Source organism: Neopsephotus bourkii, unplaced genomic scaffold, assembly GCF_033783945.1.
Source record: "Neopsephotus bourkii isolate Nb327-2 ecotype Australia unplaced genomic scaffold, CSIRO-AGI_Nbou_v1 NB_168, whole genome shotgun sequence".
Taxonomy (NCBI): Eukaryota; Metazoa; Chordata; class Aves; order Psittaciformes; family Psittacidae; genus Neopsephotus; species Neopsephotus bourkii.
This window is the reverse complement of record NW_026900684.1, coordinates 16,688,940-16,702,839: the sequence shown is the minus strand read 5'-3', so window position 1 is coordinate 16,702,839 and position 13,900 is coordinate 16,688,940. Positions and strand designations below refer to the sequence as shown.

Below are 13,900 nucleotides of genomic sequence, written 5' to 3'. Positions count from 1 at the left end.
ATAAAAACTTATGGTTCACTAAGTATCACTTTCTGCCCTCTGCAACGATAAGAAATTTTATTCAAATTCATGCAACTTTCACATACTCATTACATTCTCATTTAAAAGTATACAGCCCATCCAAATTTGCAAATGCATTCACAAGTCTGGCAGTGTGGGAAGGTTAAACTTACCCCATCTGTAGCTTTTACTAAGAGATCATAAATGGTTGGATCTCCTTCTCTGTCTATGTCTTGAGAAACACAGATCTGACCAGTATGTGGGTCAATCTGGAAGGCTTTGGATTTCTCATAATAATGAAATCCATCATAAAGGAAATACTCAATTTCACCAAACTGGTCGGCATCTGCATCTGTTGCCTTGACCTGCAGGTTAACAAGAGAGATAAAAATTGAAGATAGTGAAAACATTACTCATTCATTCAAAAAATCATAGATACTTTGTTTTAAAGTTACCTGCTTGTGTTGTAAAAGCGAATGTGCATATACAAAAGAAATACAAACATGCTGCTACCTCAGCTGTCTGTCTGCAGTTTGCGAAATAATGACCCAGGTACTGACAGCATATTTATTGCAACAAGTACACAAGATCGATTAAACCTGTCTGTAACATGATTTGTTTATCTGTCAATAATTATCTGTCAAGTGAACTTCCCATGACTGGAAAAGCCTTTCACATTAAATTATGTCAGGATGCCATACCTTAAGCTACTTTCCCTTCACATTATTTTTACCTGTTGAGGTACGTCTTACAAAATCCATGACACACTTAGATCAGAAAAGTGCTGCGGGACATTTTTACCTTTCTCATTCTTTCTAAAAGATTCCCCAGAGCTCAGCTTAGTTTTCATTTGAAAGAGGGCTTGGTGGCACAGTGATTCATACAAGGACTGGCAGGAGTGTTTGAATCTTCAGTCATCTCTCCAAGGAACCTGAGTTCTACCAGCATAGCTAAACGTGACCATTACATGTATGTACAGAACAAAGCAAGAGATGCACAGACTACAGCAAGCCCCTGTGAGAGACTTAATTACCTTGCAAGCAGCTGTATCTGCTGACAAACAAGCCTAACACCTTTTATTTTCAGCTATATTAGGAATACCTATAAAACAGCACAAATTCTGCTGTAAATCCCAAACAAGACATGAAAACTCAGAGTCACTTTTAAGATGCTGCATCACCTTCCTTCAGCTGAGTTTTGAAGGACTCATACAGCATTACACTAACAGTATGAGGTCATGCTCTTTAACTGTGTGAATGATTAAGTCACTGAGTAGTCTAGCAAGCACAAAACCCCAGCAGTTTAAAACCATCAGGTGATTATAAATTTTAATACAGAACTTACCCAAAGTTTTTTTTCTAACACAAATATTTTACTTTTTACACACCTGGGGGTGGAACAGAAATCAACATACCTCTTAGACAGTTTAATAAATGTTTACCGTAGCAATATGTTTTGCCAATACCACATACATGTGCCCTGCATGAGGTAAGGCTGAGATGTGGGCTTGTTCAGGCTGGAGAAGGCTTGGGTGGGGGATTTGAGAAGTGCCCTCCTGTGCCCTAAAGGAGATTATGAAAAAGACAACACTAGGCTCTGTTCTCAGGGACTGTCTGTCTGCAGGGCAGCAGATGAGGAAACAGTAACCATAAGCTTAAGCTGCAGAGGTACCAGCTAGACCTAAAGCAGTATTTACTGTGAAGATGGTTCAGCACTAGAAAAGGCTCCCTGCCCTTAGGGGCTGGGGTCTCAATCCTTAGAGTTTTGAAACCAAAGGTAACACAGCCCTGAGGAGCCAAGGCTGTGGCAAAGACCTCCTGCTGATCCCTACATCCACCGTAGGGCCAAGGAATAAAATATTGCCCAGCTGTATTAGCACTGCAACACAGCAGTGCTGCTTCACCAGCCACCTTGTCAAGTCAGCAGGATGCTTCAGTGTGAAACTCTTGCTCTTTGGCTGAAGGGTGGATTGGTTAAATATGTACTTGATAAACAGAACAGTTTTGTATATTGTGCCCTCACTTTTATTGCTCTAAGATCTCTGATAGCAAAACATTTTTTGCTGACTTTGGCTCTTCTCTGGCATGTTCTATGGTGAAAGCTTTCACTTACATTTGCAAACAACTTGGAAGAAAACAATTTATAAAAATATGCATACATTAAGAGAGACAGTATTTTTAGTTCTGCAATTTGGAGATACTTAAAGCTTTCTCCTTCTCAGTTGGTTTAATTTTCTACTTACTTTTTGATGATAAATCCTGTGTTTTTTCCATCAGCCTACTTACAAAAAGTACTGAAGTACAATACCTTAAGAGAGCTTTGGAAACCTTACTGTCGCAAAGTCCAAGAGTTAGAATAGCTGGGAGTTCAAAGAGGAGACCTGTGCCAGCCATTGCCTACACATGGTCTGGTAAGGTGAGACTCACCGCCATCTACCACAGACAGGGCAAAGGTAGAGGTTTGCACATGACCGCCCATACAAATAAACATCTGACATGGTTTTAGGCATGGTTCCAAAAAAGACCAAGCAGGACAGGCAGGGACTATTGCTAGCAATAAGTTTGGATGAGGTCATCCTGTTGGGGGATGTAAATTAACTTAGCTGCACGGACACAAACTGTGCCTGGTCATATGGCCTTAGTGCCCCAGAACACCCTTTGTCTGCTTCTCCTACTAGTACAGACATGGACTTGAAGAACAGTGTCTTCATCACACACTCACTTTTTTGCCCACAGAAGAATTGTTTTGGCACTAAGATACTGAACTGGGACTGAATTAAAACCAAATGAATGAAACATGCCTTGGGAAGTCTGAAAATCATAGAAGTGGGGAAAGGGAAACCATATAAAAAGTGCCAAGGCAAATTATAAAGCTAAATCTCACTCTAGACCAGTTACTTCAGTCAGAATTTAAAAATGACTGCTAGCCCAAAAGATGCACATGTTATTTCAATTATTTTTTTGCTTGTTGTGGTTTACTATTTGTTTATTTTTAAGCACCCTGTGGACTTCTCCACTTCTGCATGGGATGCTTAAGATTTGCTGTATTTCAGAAGAGGTATCATTGTGACTGTAATTGTACCACATACTCCGATGCATCCCTCCCCAAGAAAAAAATGTTTTCTCATAGCACTGAGAGCCATTATAGCAGAGTAGCTGCTGTTGCAAATAGAAAGCTCCTCCAAGGGAGCCCTGGGTTTACAGAGCCCTTCATGCCCCTTTCACACCCTTGCAGCTTGTATCCCATGGCTTCAGCACAGGGTGCAATGTGCAGCCACTGCTGACCCCAGTCCAACCACTTGTTCTGGGTAAGTCAAAAGCAGAACTCACACTCAACTTCAGCGGAACAAATATTTGGCCCTAAAAATTCTCTACAGCTGTATATAAATCAAGTCTACAACACACGTATTTCACCAGCCTTGTACTTTGTTATTTCTACCATAAAAAATAATAAACCATAACTCTAGTGTGCTATTGGTACTCTGCCATTTGGCCCTTATAAGAAAAGTATTGCAATTTATTTCTCATGCCTGAAATATAATATGGGTGCCAATACTGAAAGGTTCTGCCTCCCTTTGCCTGCACACGGTTACATACGCTAACATTTATGTCTGCAATTGAGCATGAGTGATTAATTACAGGTATGAAATTCAAGGGTATCGTTAGAAGTTTTATTTCTGGTATATTATGCAGTGCTCAGACGTTGAAGAGCACATGCAAAGGCATAATGAATAACAAATTTGAATAAAAATGCTATAGTTCAAAGTAATACAAATTTGAGAGTCTAATTGTGTTCCACTCCAACTACTTTAATCACTTCTCAGGCAGCAGAACAAAGTGGCATCAACTTTTGCATTATAAAAATATGATCTTTCTCCCTGTAAAAGTCCTTCACATCCATTCAATTTCCACCCACATTAAATAGGTCTTCTTTTAATCAGTCACCGTGGCACCTTCGAACTGAAGAGGGAAGAATCTGGCATTAAAAGTGAATGAAAAGTTTACAGTAGCAGACAGAGCTGATGTTGAATGGCACTACGCTTGAGGTCAGGGGAACAATTAACAGTTATGATTGAATCATAGAATCATTAGGTGGAAAAGACGCTCAAGATCATCAAAGCTGGTTTAGAAGGTGAAAATGTGTAACAAATTCAAGTTTTCTGATACAGTTAAGAGACCAAGTCATCATAGAATTTAGAATTTACAGCACACAGTAGTCACTGTCCAAAACACATCGGGTTATCACAGCATACTGCAAGAAGTACCAATCCTACAGAGTATTACAGTGGTTAAATGCCAAAAAGCTGTGAATTATAGCAGTTCAAACAGGAGGAAATGAAGGAAAAAGCAGGAATTTCCACAGTGGATTAATCAAGGGTGTTATATGTCAACAACATCACAGAGGTGATAGAGCCGAAAGGATTTATATGCCTTGGAGATGTGGGAGGCAAGAGAGTACCAAATCTGTAACACCTCTTTTCTGACAGGTTGAATATGAGATTGAGATCTAGGAGAAAACAAAGGGGATAAAAGAGAGGGCTATGCTCACAGGACCTTTCTCATTCTTTCACTAAATATGTTTTCAGTACACTAAGTTGAAGATTATAATATTAAAGAGTGTAAACTTAGGAATAAGTAACTACAGGACAAAGTATATCCCACAGAATCATTTTTAAAAGCCAACAAAAGTCACAGTATGGGTAGCTCCTGGCTGGACTTCTGTCATGCTTTCAGTAGCCTACTCCTTTAGACAGTTTTTACACTGTCTAGACTGCAAATCCATTATAGAAAAGAAAGTTTCTTCCGTCCTGCTGACACTACCAATAAAGTAACAAATGAGCAGAATGCAGACATTCTCCCAGGAGAAGAAAAAAGGGAGACCTAGAGAAATCGCATGGAAAACAATTAAAAAAAAAGAGTTGATCCATCTATGCAATGCTCAAACAGACAAGCTCATGAGAAGAATAAATGGTAGAAACTGGTAGACACCAAAGGTTGTAAGAAGATAAGGAGAGAAAGAAAATTAGACAGTGCTGGAAGTGCAGAAATAACCTTCCATTTGCATATGGGAAAAGAGGCTGATCTCGGGGAAAAGAAAGTAAAGGGAATCACTGTATAATTAATTAATGTCACCTAAATGTACATTTAATCCTATAATACCTGTACAGGTTTGAATGGTGAACAAAATGCTGACAATACACTTAAATAGGAGGAGATAGAAATACATTTTTTCAGTGCTATGCGAAGGAGAGACTTTAGAGCTTGTAGAAAGCAAACGTTTGGCAGATGCTCAGCTGGTTCCCTTCACTTCAGCAGAGCAATGACAACTCAGCAATGTGCAATATGTCCTTATATTTTACATGCATGAAACAGTGTTACCAATAAATGATTAATAAACAAGATCATAAAGAATTATATCAGCTCTTAAAGCCCAGATTCCCTTAAAATGGTTTAGTTTTTAAAACAAAGTCATTCCCCCTCCCTTTTAAATTTATTTTTCATTTCCACTCTTTAAAAATCCTCAAGCATATATTGAACTGGGCCACTTCAGTATCAACAGATTAAAATAAAGTTCCTGTCTACAGATTTTACTTCCATTACTTCCTTTTCTAGGCATTGTTTCCTGGTTTATATTAGCTGAGCACATGCTGAAAAGCAGAGCAAATATTTTGTGTTATATGCAAGATGGAGAAAACAGTTGTGCACACAACACCACATCAGAAAAAAACAATCTTATTAACTGTGCAGATCAAAAATTAAGAATCTATACGAAGACCATTTCTAGGATTTAGAGTATGCAGCCTGAAAGATGACTGTTCTGCAACACTGAATTTCCATGGGAGTGACCAGAATTAATTTTATGGCTTTCAGCTAAACAGCATAAAAGTAGGCTATGATGGGAAAGAGCAGACAGTTTGCCAAATAACTTACGACAGTGGTCATCTCAGATAGCAATTAAATGAGACTAAAAAAAATATTAGATCAATTTTTTACGACTTAGGAATTGCTCCCGTAACACATTTTTGTCAAGTTTACTCCACTTAATTTCAGCTAACCAATATGCAGCTTTTATAGCTCATAAAATCTGTTTGGAGGGACTCAGTGTCAGAGCATAAGACAGACTTCTGTTTTGTGCATAAAAAGTGTGTTTAATTCTGTCAGTTGTACTAATATAATGAAAAACAAGTTAATCTCCAGCACTCAGTTTCAAAGAAGATTGGAATACATATTCATCATATATATTCATCATCAGAATGTAAGAAAGGACAAAATATATGGATGAAGACATAGGGAAATTATCAGACAACTGAAAGGAGACTGTTCAGTGATAGAGTTACCTTGATGATGAACGGTGTAAGCATATTCCTGTCTGCAGACATGACTAACACAAAATCCAACATCCTTCCAATCAAAGGGTCAAAGGAGAGCATGCCTGTTTATGGCAATATAGTAATGCCTGATTGCAGACCCTTACCAGAGAAACACTGCAATTTCACCTGCAGCCAACTCAAACACAACCCAAATGGCTGACAACCATATTGTGGAATTATCTGCTATTCCGGATCTTCATGCCAAGTCCATGGCCACAGGGAAGGAGGGGAACAGCCTGCTTTTGTGGCATGCTGGCAGTAAATTGAGACTGCAGAAATACCAACAGTTCCTCAAGAGTCATCCAGGTGCAACTACACCTGTGAGATTAGCCCATGAGCAGCCAGAAGCACACATCATCAGGTGTCTTCAATTTAGTGTCCTCACTTATAACCCTGGTTGGCAAGAAAATAGCATATAAAATACACTCAAATGATCTTGACCTCATAGCTTCCTGAGGCAGTAAGCACAATAACGCCAACACTAAACCTGAAGACTTTTAGTAAATACATTATGTCTCTGGATTTTTATCTATCTGTCTCAATATGCATGCTCAGTCACCATCTCACTCGTATGGGAGTTTTAATGCACAGAAACAGGAATAAAGCCTCAGAACTACTTGCTGAAGTCCTAAGGGTATAAGCTTTGACTTCAACAACAGGAACAGTTTGTCTGAGAACTTAACAGCCTGTACTTGAAAGAGAACTTGCACTGACAACACAAAAAGCCCCACTCCTCATCCTCAAACTGGGCCTCATCTAGAAAGACACAAGCCAAAATAATAACTGTAATTTAAGCTGAAGGTTCAACTAGCATTGTTGATCACTTTGCCAACCACTACAGGTACCACATACTCCAGAAAACAAGCAGTAAAATTGATAGCACTCATCTTTGCTCTGATGCAAAATATCTCCACTTCACTAATGTCTATATTTCTGCATTCTTTTCATTTGCTATAACATGGGGACTACTACAGCTGAACCACTGACACTAAGCACAACACATACATGACCTAACTAATCTCGCCTGCAGCAGATGCCAACTTCCCCAGGTCACTCCAGAATTGTTGTCAGTTTTCCAAAGGTGCTCATAACCTTTTCAGTCAAGTCCCACCTACATCTCAACAGCCTTTAAAGTGAAAGTACAGAAGCCTAAACTCAAGAAGAAAAAGAGAGTGGACACACATTGTACTCAGTGACAGCATGTGGAATGTGTGATTCCCTGTAACTTCAAGCATCACATTTTTTAATTAGGATACAGCTTTTGGGTTTGGCCTTTCAAACAGTTATTAAATGGTTCAGCAAACGCATTTTGTGCTACCCGCCTTTTTATTTTTGTTTGTGGGTGGCCCATTAGTTGTACAGAAATTCCCAATAAAATACAAGGTTTTAAAATGAGGTAAGAATAATCCCATTTGACACATGAATCGCTCCTAAAAGATCCCACTGATTTTTATCTTTTTAATAACGCATTGATTTTTTTAACATTCTGTATATTCCCCGAGACAAGTAACTGAAAGTAAACATACTTTACTTGATGAATGATTATGAGATTTTAGCTTTTAGCCTTCTCTGAGCTTCTAAGTATATAACTGAGGACAATAAACAAACCTGCCAACAGAAATATTGACATATCTTTGATTTACTGCTTTCAGTTAGTCTCTAAAAAGAAAGAAAGATTAAAATTACCAGAGGAGAAAACAGCATTAGTACATTACAGCATTATGCTTTCATTCTGGAAACCAGACATAATCCAGCAAGCCAAGCCCAGATCCAGGAAGAACTGGCCAATTCAGTCTTTATAGTAACCTGTGATTCCTGCTCTGATGCTATCCAGAGCCTGAATTCGCTCCTATTTAACCAAAAAGTTCCTGACATGCCTTCAGTTTTGTTGCTACGCCTCCTGCAAAACAGCACAAGCAGCTAAATCCTCTTGATGCTAGCCAGGATCCAGAAGTGTGGGAGGCAGGTCCAATCTGGAAGGCATGTCCTTATCACTCCTAACACAGCAACAGGATCTGGACCACTACAAAATAACTAACAGTTGTCGACGTTTGAATGCATAGCAAGCAGCAATGCTGCTGATGCCTTATTATATGGTAGAGAGGTGGTTACAAAATGCATCTTGGGAGCAGGAAGCTTAGGTTCCAGCATCAAAAATGTCCACTAAAAGGACCAATTACTCTGTCAGTCTATTTGGTCTACATTGCCTTCCTTCTTACTATGCAAATACAACCAAATAGAGCAGCATTTGTTTTTACTGCCTACATAAACTGGAAGAACAGAAATTAAAAGAGAATATATTTTTTGAAGAAGGAAAACTAATTTTTGTAGCAACTAGCAAATACTTGCAGGACTAAAGCTTTGTTTAATCATCAAAGTTAAGACCCTACTTTTCAGTAAAAGTAGTTCCATCCATTCATTAATGCTGCTATAGCCTGCTATAATTTTAGATTTTATAACATACTACAACCTTGCAAAGCACTGTGAAGAGTTTAAGTACAAATCCATTTTTATTCATTAACCTGAGTAAGCTACAGAGCTTCAAGACTGAATATCTCTGCCAAGCAAGAGCAGAACACAAAAAATTCCCTATTCTGTGCTAATTGCACAAAGCAAGGAGTCATGGGTATAATAAATTAGAATATCTATTTCACAAAGGAATATTTGGTATAAGACATGTTATTTTCGTGATCTTGCACTGGCATGGATTTAAGACAGGAACAAACTGCACACTTATACATGTTCGTGTAAACATTTTCCAAGCTCCCAAACCAGTTTGATCTGCTAATTCCTGCTCATGAACTACAATGCTCCAACCAGTGCTTCTGGCTAGACTGATACAACTATTTATGGAACTACATTGTGAACAAGATGTCTAAGAGCAGAGCTTAATCCTTCCATTTAAAGAAACAGAAAACAAAATAAAACCCAAGAAGTTATTGGCCTATAGTCAGATTATCCAAAAAAAATCTTTTCCTAGTTTACCCCAGGGTCAGACTAGCAAGAATCAATGAGCAGCCAGGGTGCAAATCTCTTAAATTGATTTTGCTGTCAGAGTAAAAAGGTTTGTTAATGCACCTTTGTATTAAACAAAGATGATGGGTGGGCTGCCCAAACTGGCACTTGCATTTGTAAATTGCTGCACTCATCGGGTAAATGTGGTGGCTTAATGTAGGGGAAAGGGTAGCATAGCAGGCCAACTGTCACTGGAGAAGGAACCTTTGAATTATCATTACTGGCCCAAAGAGCCCTACCAGGTTACCTCAGAAACTGTACAGCTTGCACAAGCCCAGAGAAGGCCTCAGAGAGGGTCCACCCAGAGCCCAATCCCTCCTCTTCCTGTATTACAGCTGTGGCTATTCTATGCATTGCACCTGGGTGTTTGCTGAAGCAGTGAGTTGGCTGGTCATCACCTTTCCATAAATCAGGAGGGAGTCCTCCTGAAAAAAGTCCCCAAAAAAAGCAAGTTGATCAAAGCTAAACAGGTTCTTTTGCATTCTTTGCGACATCAGATTTTGACCTGCCACTTCAGCTTATTTATTTCCTCAATTAGTGGTAGGCTTCCTTCTAGCCATACTTCTTTTACAAGTATTTGTCCTTTTGACCGCTGCCTGAGTCAGTGTGTTAAGTGACAATGGATTTGTTTACTTTACCTACTCTCATCCACACACACTCGTAAAACAGGCATTTTTATTACACCCGTTAAAAATCAGATTTTGTAATGACTGTAGCCCATGGTACTAATGTAGGTCAGATAAGAGCAATATCATTATCATCATCCTGTTTGTCTCGTTTTGATCAGCAGGCTAAGGTTCAACAGCACTAGCTCAAGACAGGCTTTTCAGGTCACATCAGCATAGTTAGGTGAAGTTTTCTATAATTTTGCACCTCTAACACTCGGAATCCAAATGCTCATTCAAATAGTCAAATATTAACAAATATGAAATGCCTTCCAGTCTTCAGACACTGCTCATTTACATGCTGCGATACTTTCAGTTATTCCTGTAGAATTTGTGTCCCTAAGCATTAAAAAGAAGAATAAACTCTCTCCTAAGGGAAGCATACATTTTGAGTGACTGGAGTCTTATAAATCATAGCCAGTTTATATTTGGAACTAAGCAGATAAGGGCTCTCTTAGTTCACTGCTGCCTTTATGGAAAACTTAAACCATGGCCAAACTCACAGCTTGAATAACCATATAATTTGGAAAAAAAAAAAAAAGTATTTTGTTCATCATAGACAAAAACATTAGCATTATCTAGTGCAGAAATGAAGCCTGACACAAAATGTAGAGACATTTCTCCTCTCCTTCCTTCTAAATGAATTTTTCATATACACACCGATTTTGTTTTCTTACTCTCCAACACTACATGTCTACATTTCTAGCTATATTTCCTCTATAGTCTCCACTCACAATTTAGAGGCTAGCAGATTACAGTGTGCAAAAATAAGCAATCATCAGAAAGGTCAAAAGACACAGAATATGCAAGATCTTAACCTCAACTGCACGACATGAAGCGGTATCTGTGATACTGTCTACAAAAGCATAAGCCTTTAGCACTTTATTTGATCTGAAATACAAAACCCACTGAGTGCACAATAAATGTGTGTAACTAAACCAGCAATTTTTTCAATTCAAGTTAGCTATAAATTTTACAAATATAATTCAGATGGCCCAGTTTTGAGTATGTGGACATGACAAAGCTCCCAAAAATATAAAGGATGTCACCTATAAGCCATGACGTCTAAGCAATGATATGCAGAAGCATCATAAAGTCACCACCACTCTACAGTTAACAGAAGCTTTTCTAAAAATACTCTCAGTATCTAAACCAGAGCTTACCATAAATTACTTCCTGCTCCTAAACTACAAATCCTAATTAGTATTATGAGAATTGCACTTATGTGTACAACGAAAACTCCATTCAGTGAAGAGTAAGCAAAAATTACCAAATACATATCATGCCAACTAAGCCTTACATATCAATAATTAAAACCCTTTTAAAGGCTACAGATCTTCAAATGAAGCCAGTAACACCATTAACTATATCATCTCAGAATTTACCTGGCTAGAAGTATCTCTATCCCCTTTCTGATGGGGCTAGATGTCTGAATGACATCAGGTGCACCTGATGTGAGGTGCACCAACCTTCCTCCTCCCGCAATCCATCTCTGTTCATACAGCTTCCGTGCACAACCCCAATTACATGGCGACCATGAAACCAGCATATCACATGCATGCAAGTCAGGATACACAGCCAGATGGTGCATTACATGCATGTTTCATTTGACAATGTGATGGATGCACCTTCATCAGATGGGGACCCAGGAGCAGACTGTCCTGCTTCACAGCTGAGAAGTTGAGAATTGCCAAGTTAGAGAAGTTTGCATGCCAGAAGAGTCAAGAGCCAACTAACAGTCAAATCAAAGAAAAAGGGGAGAGAATAACCAGTACTACAGCCACAAACCTGCAGCACAAGTGGATCACGGCCCGTTACATCTGATGTATTATAAACTCCATATACTTTATACAGCAATACCTTTTGCTGCATGTGTTGAGAGCTTTTAAATAGCATGATCTAATACCTGAAGAACCTTAAGCCTTTGCAAAATACATCACATAACGAAAGGAACATCATACATAGTGTAGCTTAGGCACATCTACAAGTACAAAATGAGGCTGAGTTTTATAGTATAACATCCAAGGAAAGCTCACTGTGTACTAGCAGCAAATTTTAATTAGTAAAAGCAACAGATGGATTAAGTTCCAGGAAGGAAATGAGAAGAGCTGACAGGGTATAAATTAGCCACATCAGTGACGCAGAGGGAAGCATCCCTTTTTTTCTGATAAGGAATTCTCTCAAAAACATGACACTGGAGTCCACTGTTCCTACACTTCTTGCAGAGCATTAGAACTGTTTTGAAGTGGGAGATGGGAGATGATGAAAATCAGATGGCTAGGTCCATTTGCTCAGCTCCAGAATTCTCTGAAGTCTTTTGTTTTCTCTTAGGAAAAGGAAATACTGTGTTCTGGGGCCTTGTTCTGAACATGTTGGATGTAACCCTTTCAGTGATCAAAACAGTTAACTGGAATGAATTTCAGCTTCAGTGATCAGAAGCGGGTGCTGGCAAGTAGAGGCATTCTTCAGTATCTGATCTGCAGAAACAAAAATTGAAAACATAGCAACCCAAAAAAGAATTGTATGTCCAACTTGGTGTATGCAGAATTTGTGTATCCGTATGTTTAGAGCGGATTGAGGCCTCCCTGGATATTCAGACAGTATGTCTCTAATACTAAATCACTTTATCACATGTGCTACTTTTAGACAATCCATTCCCTATTTCCTCATTACATTTTTCTCAAACTAACGTCGAGACCATTTGTAGCATGGTATTTAAACTATAAACAGATCAGATATTCTTATTAAGCCAAAAGGATCCCAGCAGTTTTGTCACATCTATGTGCTAAATTTGTAGCTGTAATTTTCATTGTTGTGTAATGTTCCTCCATTTTCTGGAGAAACTAGAAAGACACATTAGAATAGGGAACTGCTGAATACAGAGATTCTGCTCTCAAGTGCTTCCATCTCTCATGTGTATTATTGGTACCTGTCCATGATGTTAGTCAGTCTCGGCTGCCTTTATGTGAGCTTTTCACCATCTGGACAAAAAAATAGCTTGTTTTTCTCAGTCGCTGCCATGTCATTCCATTCCTAGCTCTGGTCCCATCCTTCCCATACCTCCACAGAGAGGGGCAGCTTCCCCTCACCAGCAGCTGTAGCACAAACACATAGCAACAGCCTTTTCATTTAGCTTTTTAAACAAACAGTTTCTTAAAGAGACCTGTCTCCTGTTAAACTACACAAATGGGAATCACAGCATCTAAGGTTTCACAACAGAGCTATTATAATTCAGCCACACAAGAGACACTGGAGAGCATTCAGTAGAGAAATGGGGGTATCGGAGCTACAGTATGTGCTCTTTCCACTTTGCTCCACTGGTTTCCACTTTACTTGTAAATACACCAGCAGATTTTATTCTCAAGATCTTGTTCCACTCTACAGAATCAGAGCTTGTTTTCTAGTTTGTCCTGCCATATTAAAACCTCATTTATTTCCCGCCCCCCCCTTCCTTCTTTCCCACATGAAACTGTAGCTTTTGAAGGAACATTATGAAGATATAAAGCTTCCAGACTGCAGCAGAACAACTGAGTCTTTAGTCCAGGACCTTGTTCCCGGACAATGGCCAGTGCCAGAGCCTGATGACTGACATGCAAGAACCCCACAATCAATAAAACTACTCTCTACTTCTCTCCCTTCTTCTCCTTCCCCCTATCCCTGAAAGGATTCAACATAATAGTTAAATAGGCTAATAACCAAGACAAGTCATGGGTACAAATTCCCTACTCAGTAAGAATTTTATCTCATATTTTTTAATTTATGTCTTTTCAATTTACTGGAGTATTTTTTGTTGTTAGACAAGGAATGAAAAGTTCCTGATATCTACTCTGAACTATTCATTATTTCATAA

The 13,900-nt window shown here is 38.8% G+C and overlaps 1 protein-coding gene across 1 annotated transcript in view; it reads right to left on the bottom strand.

The window, feature by feature from the left end:
* Positions 1–410, bottom strand: part of DCHS2 (dachsous cadherin-related 2) — a 66,682-nt gene extending 66,272 nt beyond the window's left edge. The window contains exon 1 of the mRNA XM_061373798.1: positions 174–410. Coding sequence (XP_061229782.1) covers positions 174–410 — 237 coding nt within the window. The remainder of the gene's footprint in view (positions 1–173) is intronic.
* Between the last annotated feature and the right edge of the window lie 13,490 nt (positions 411–13,900).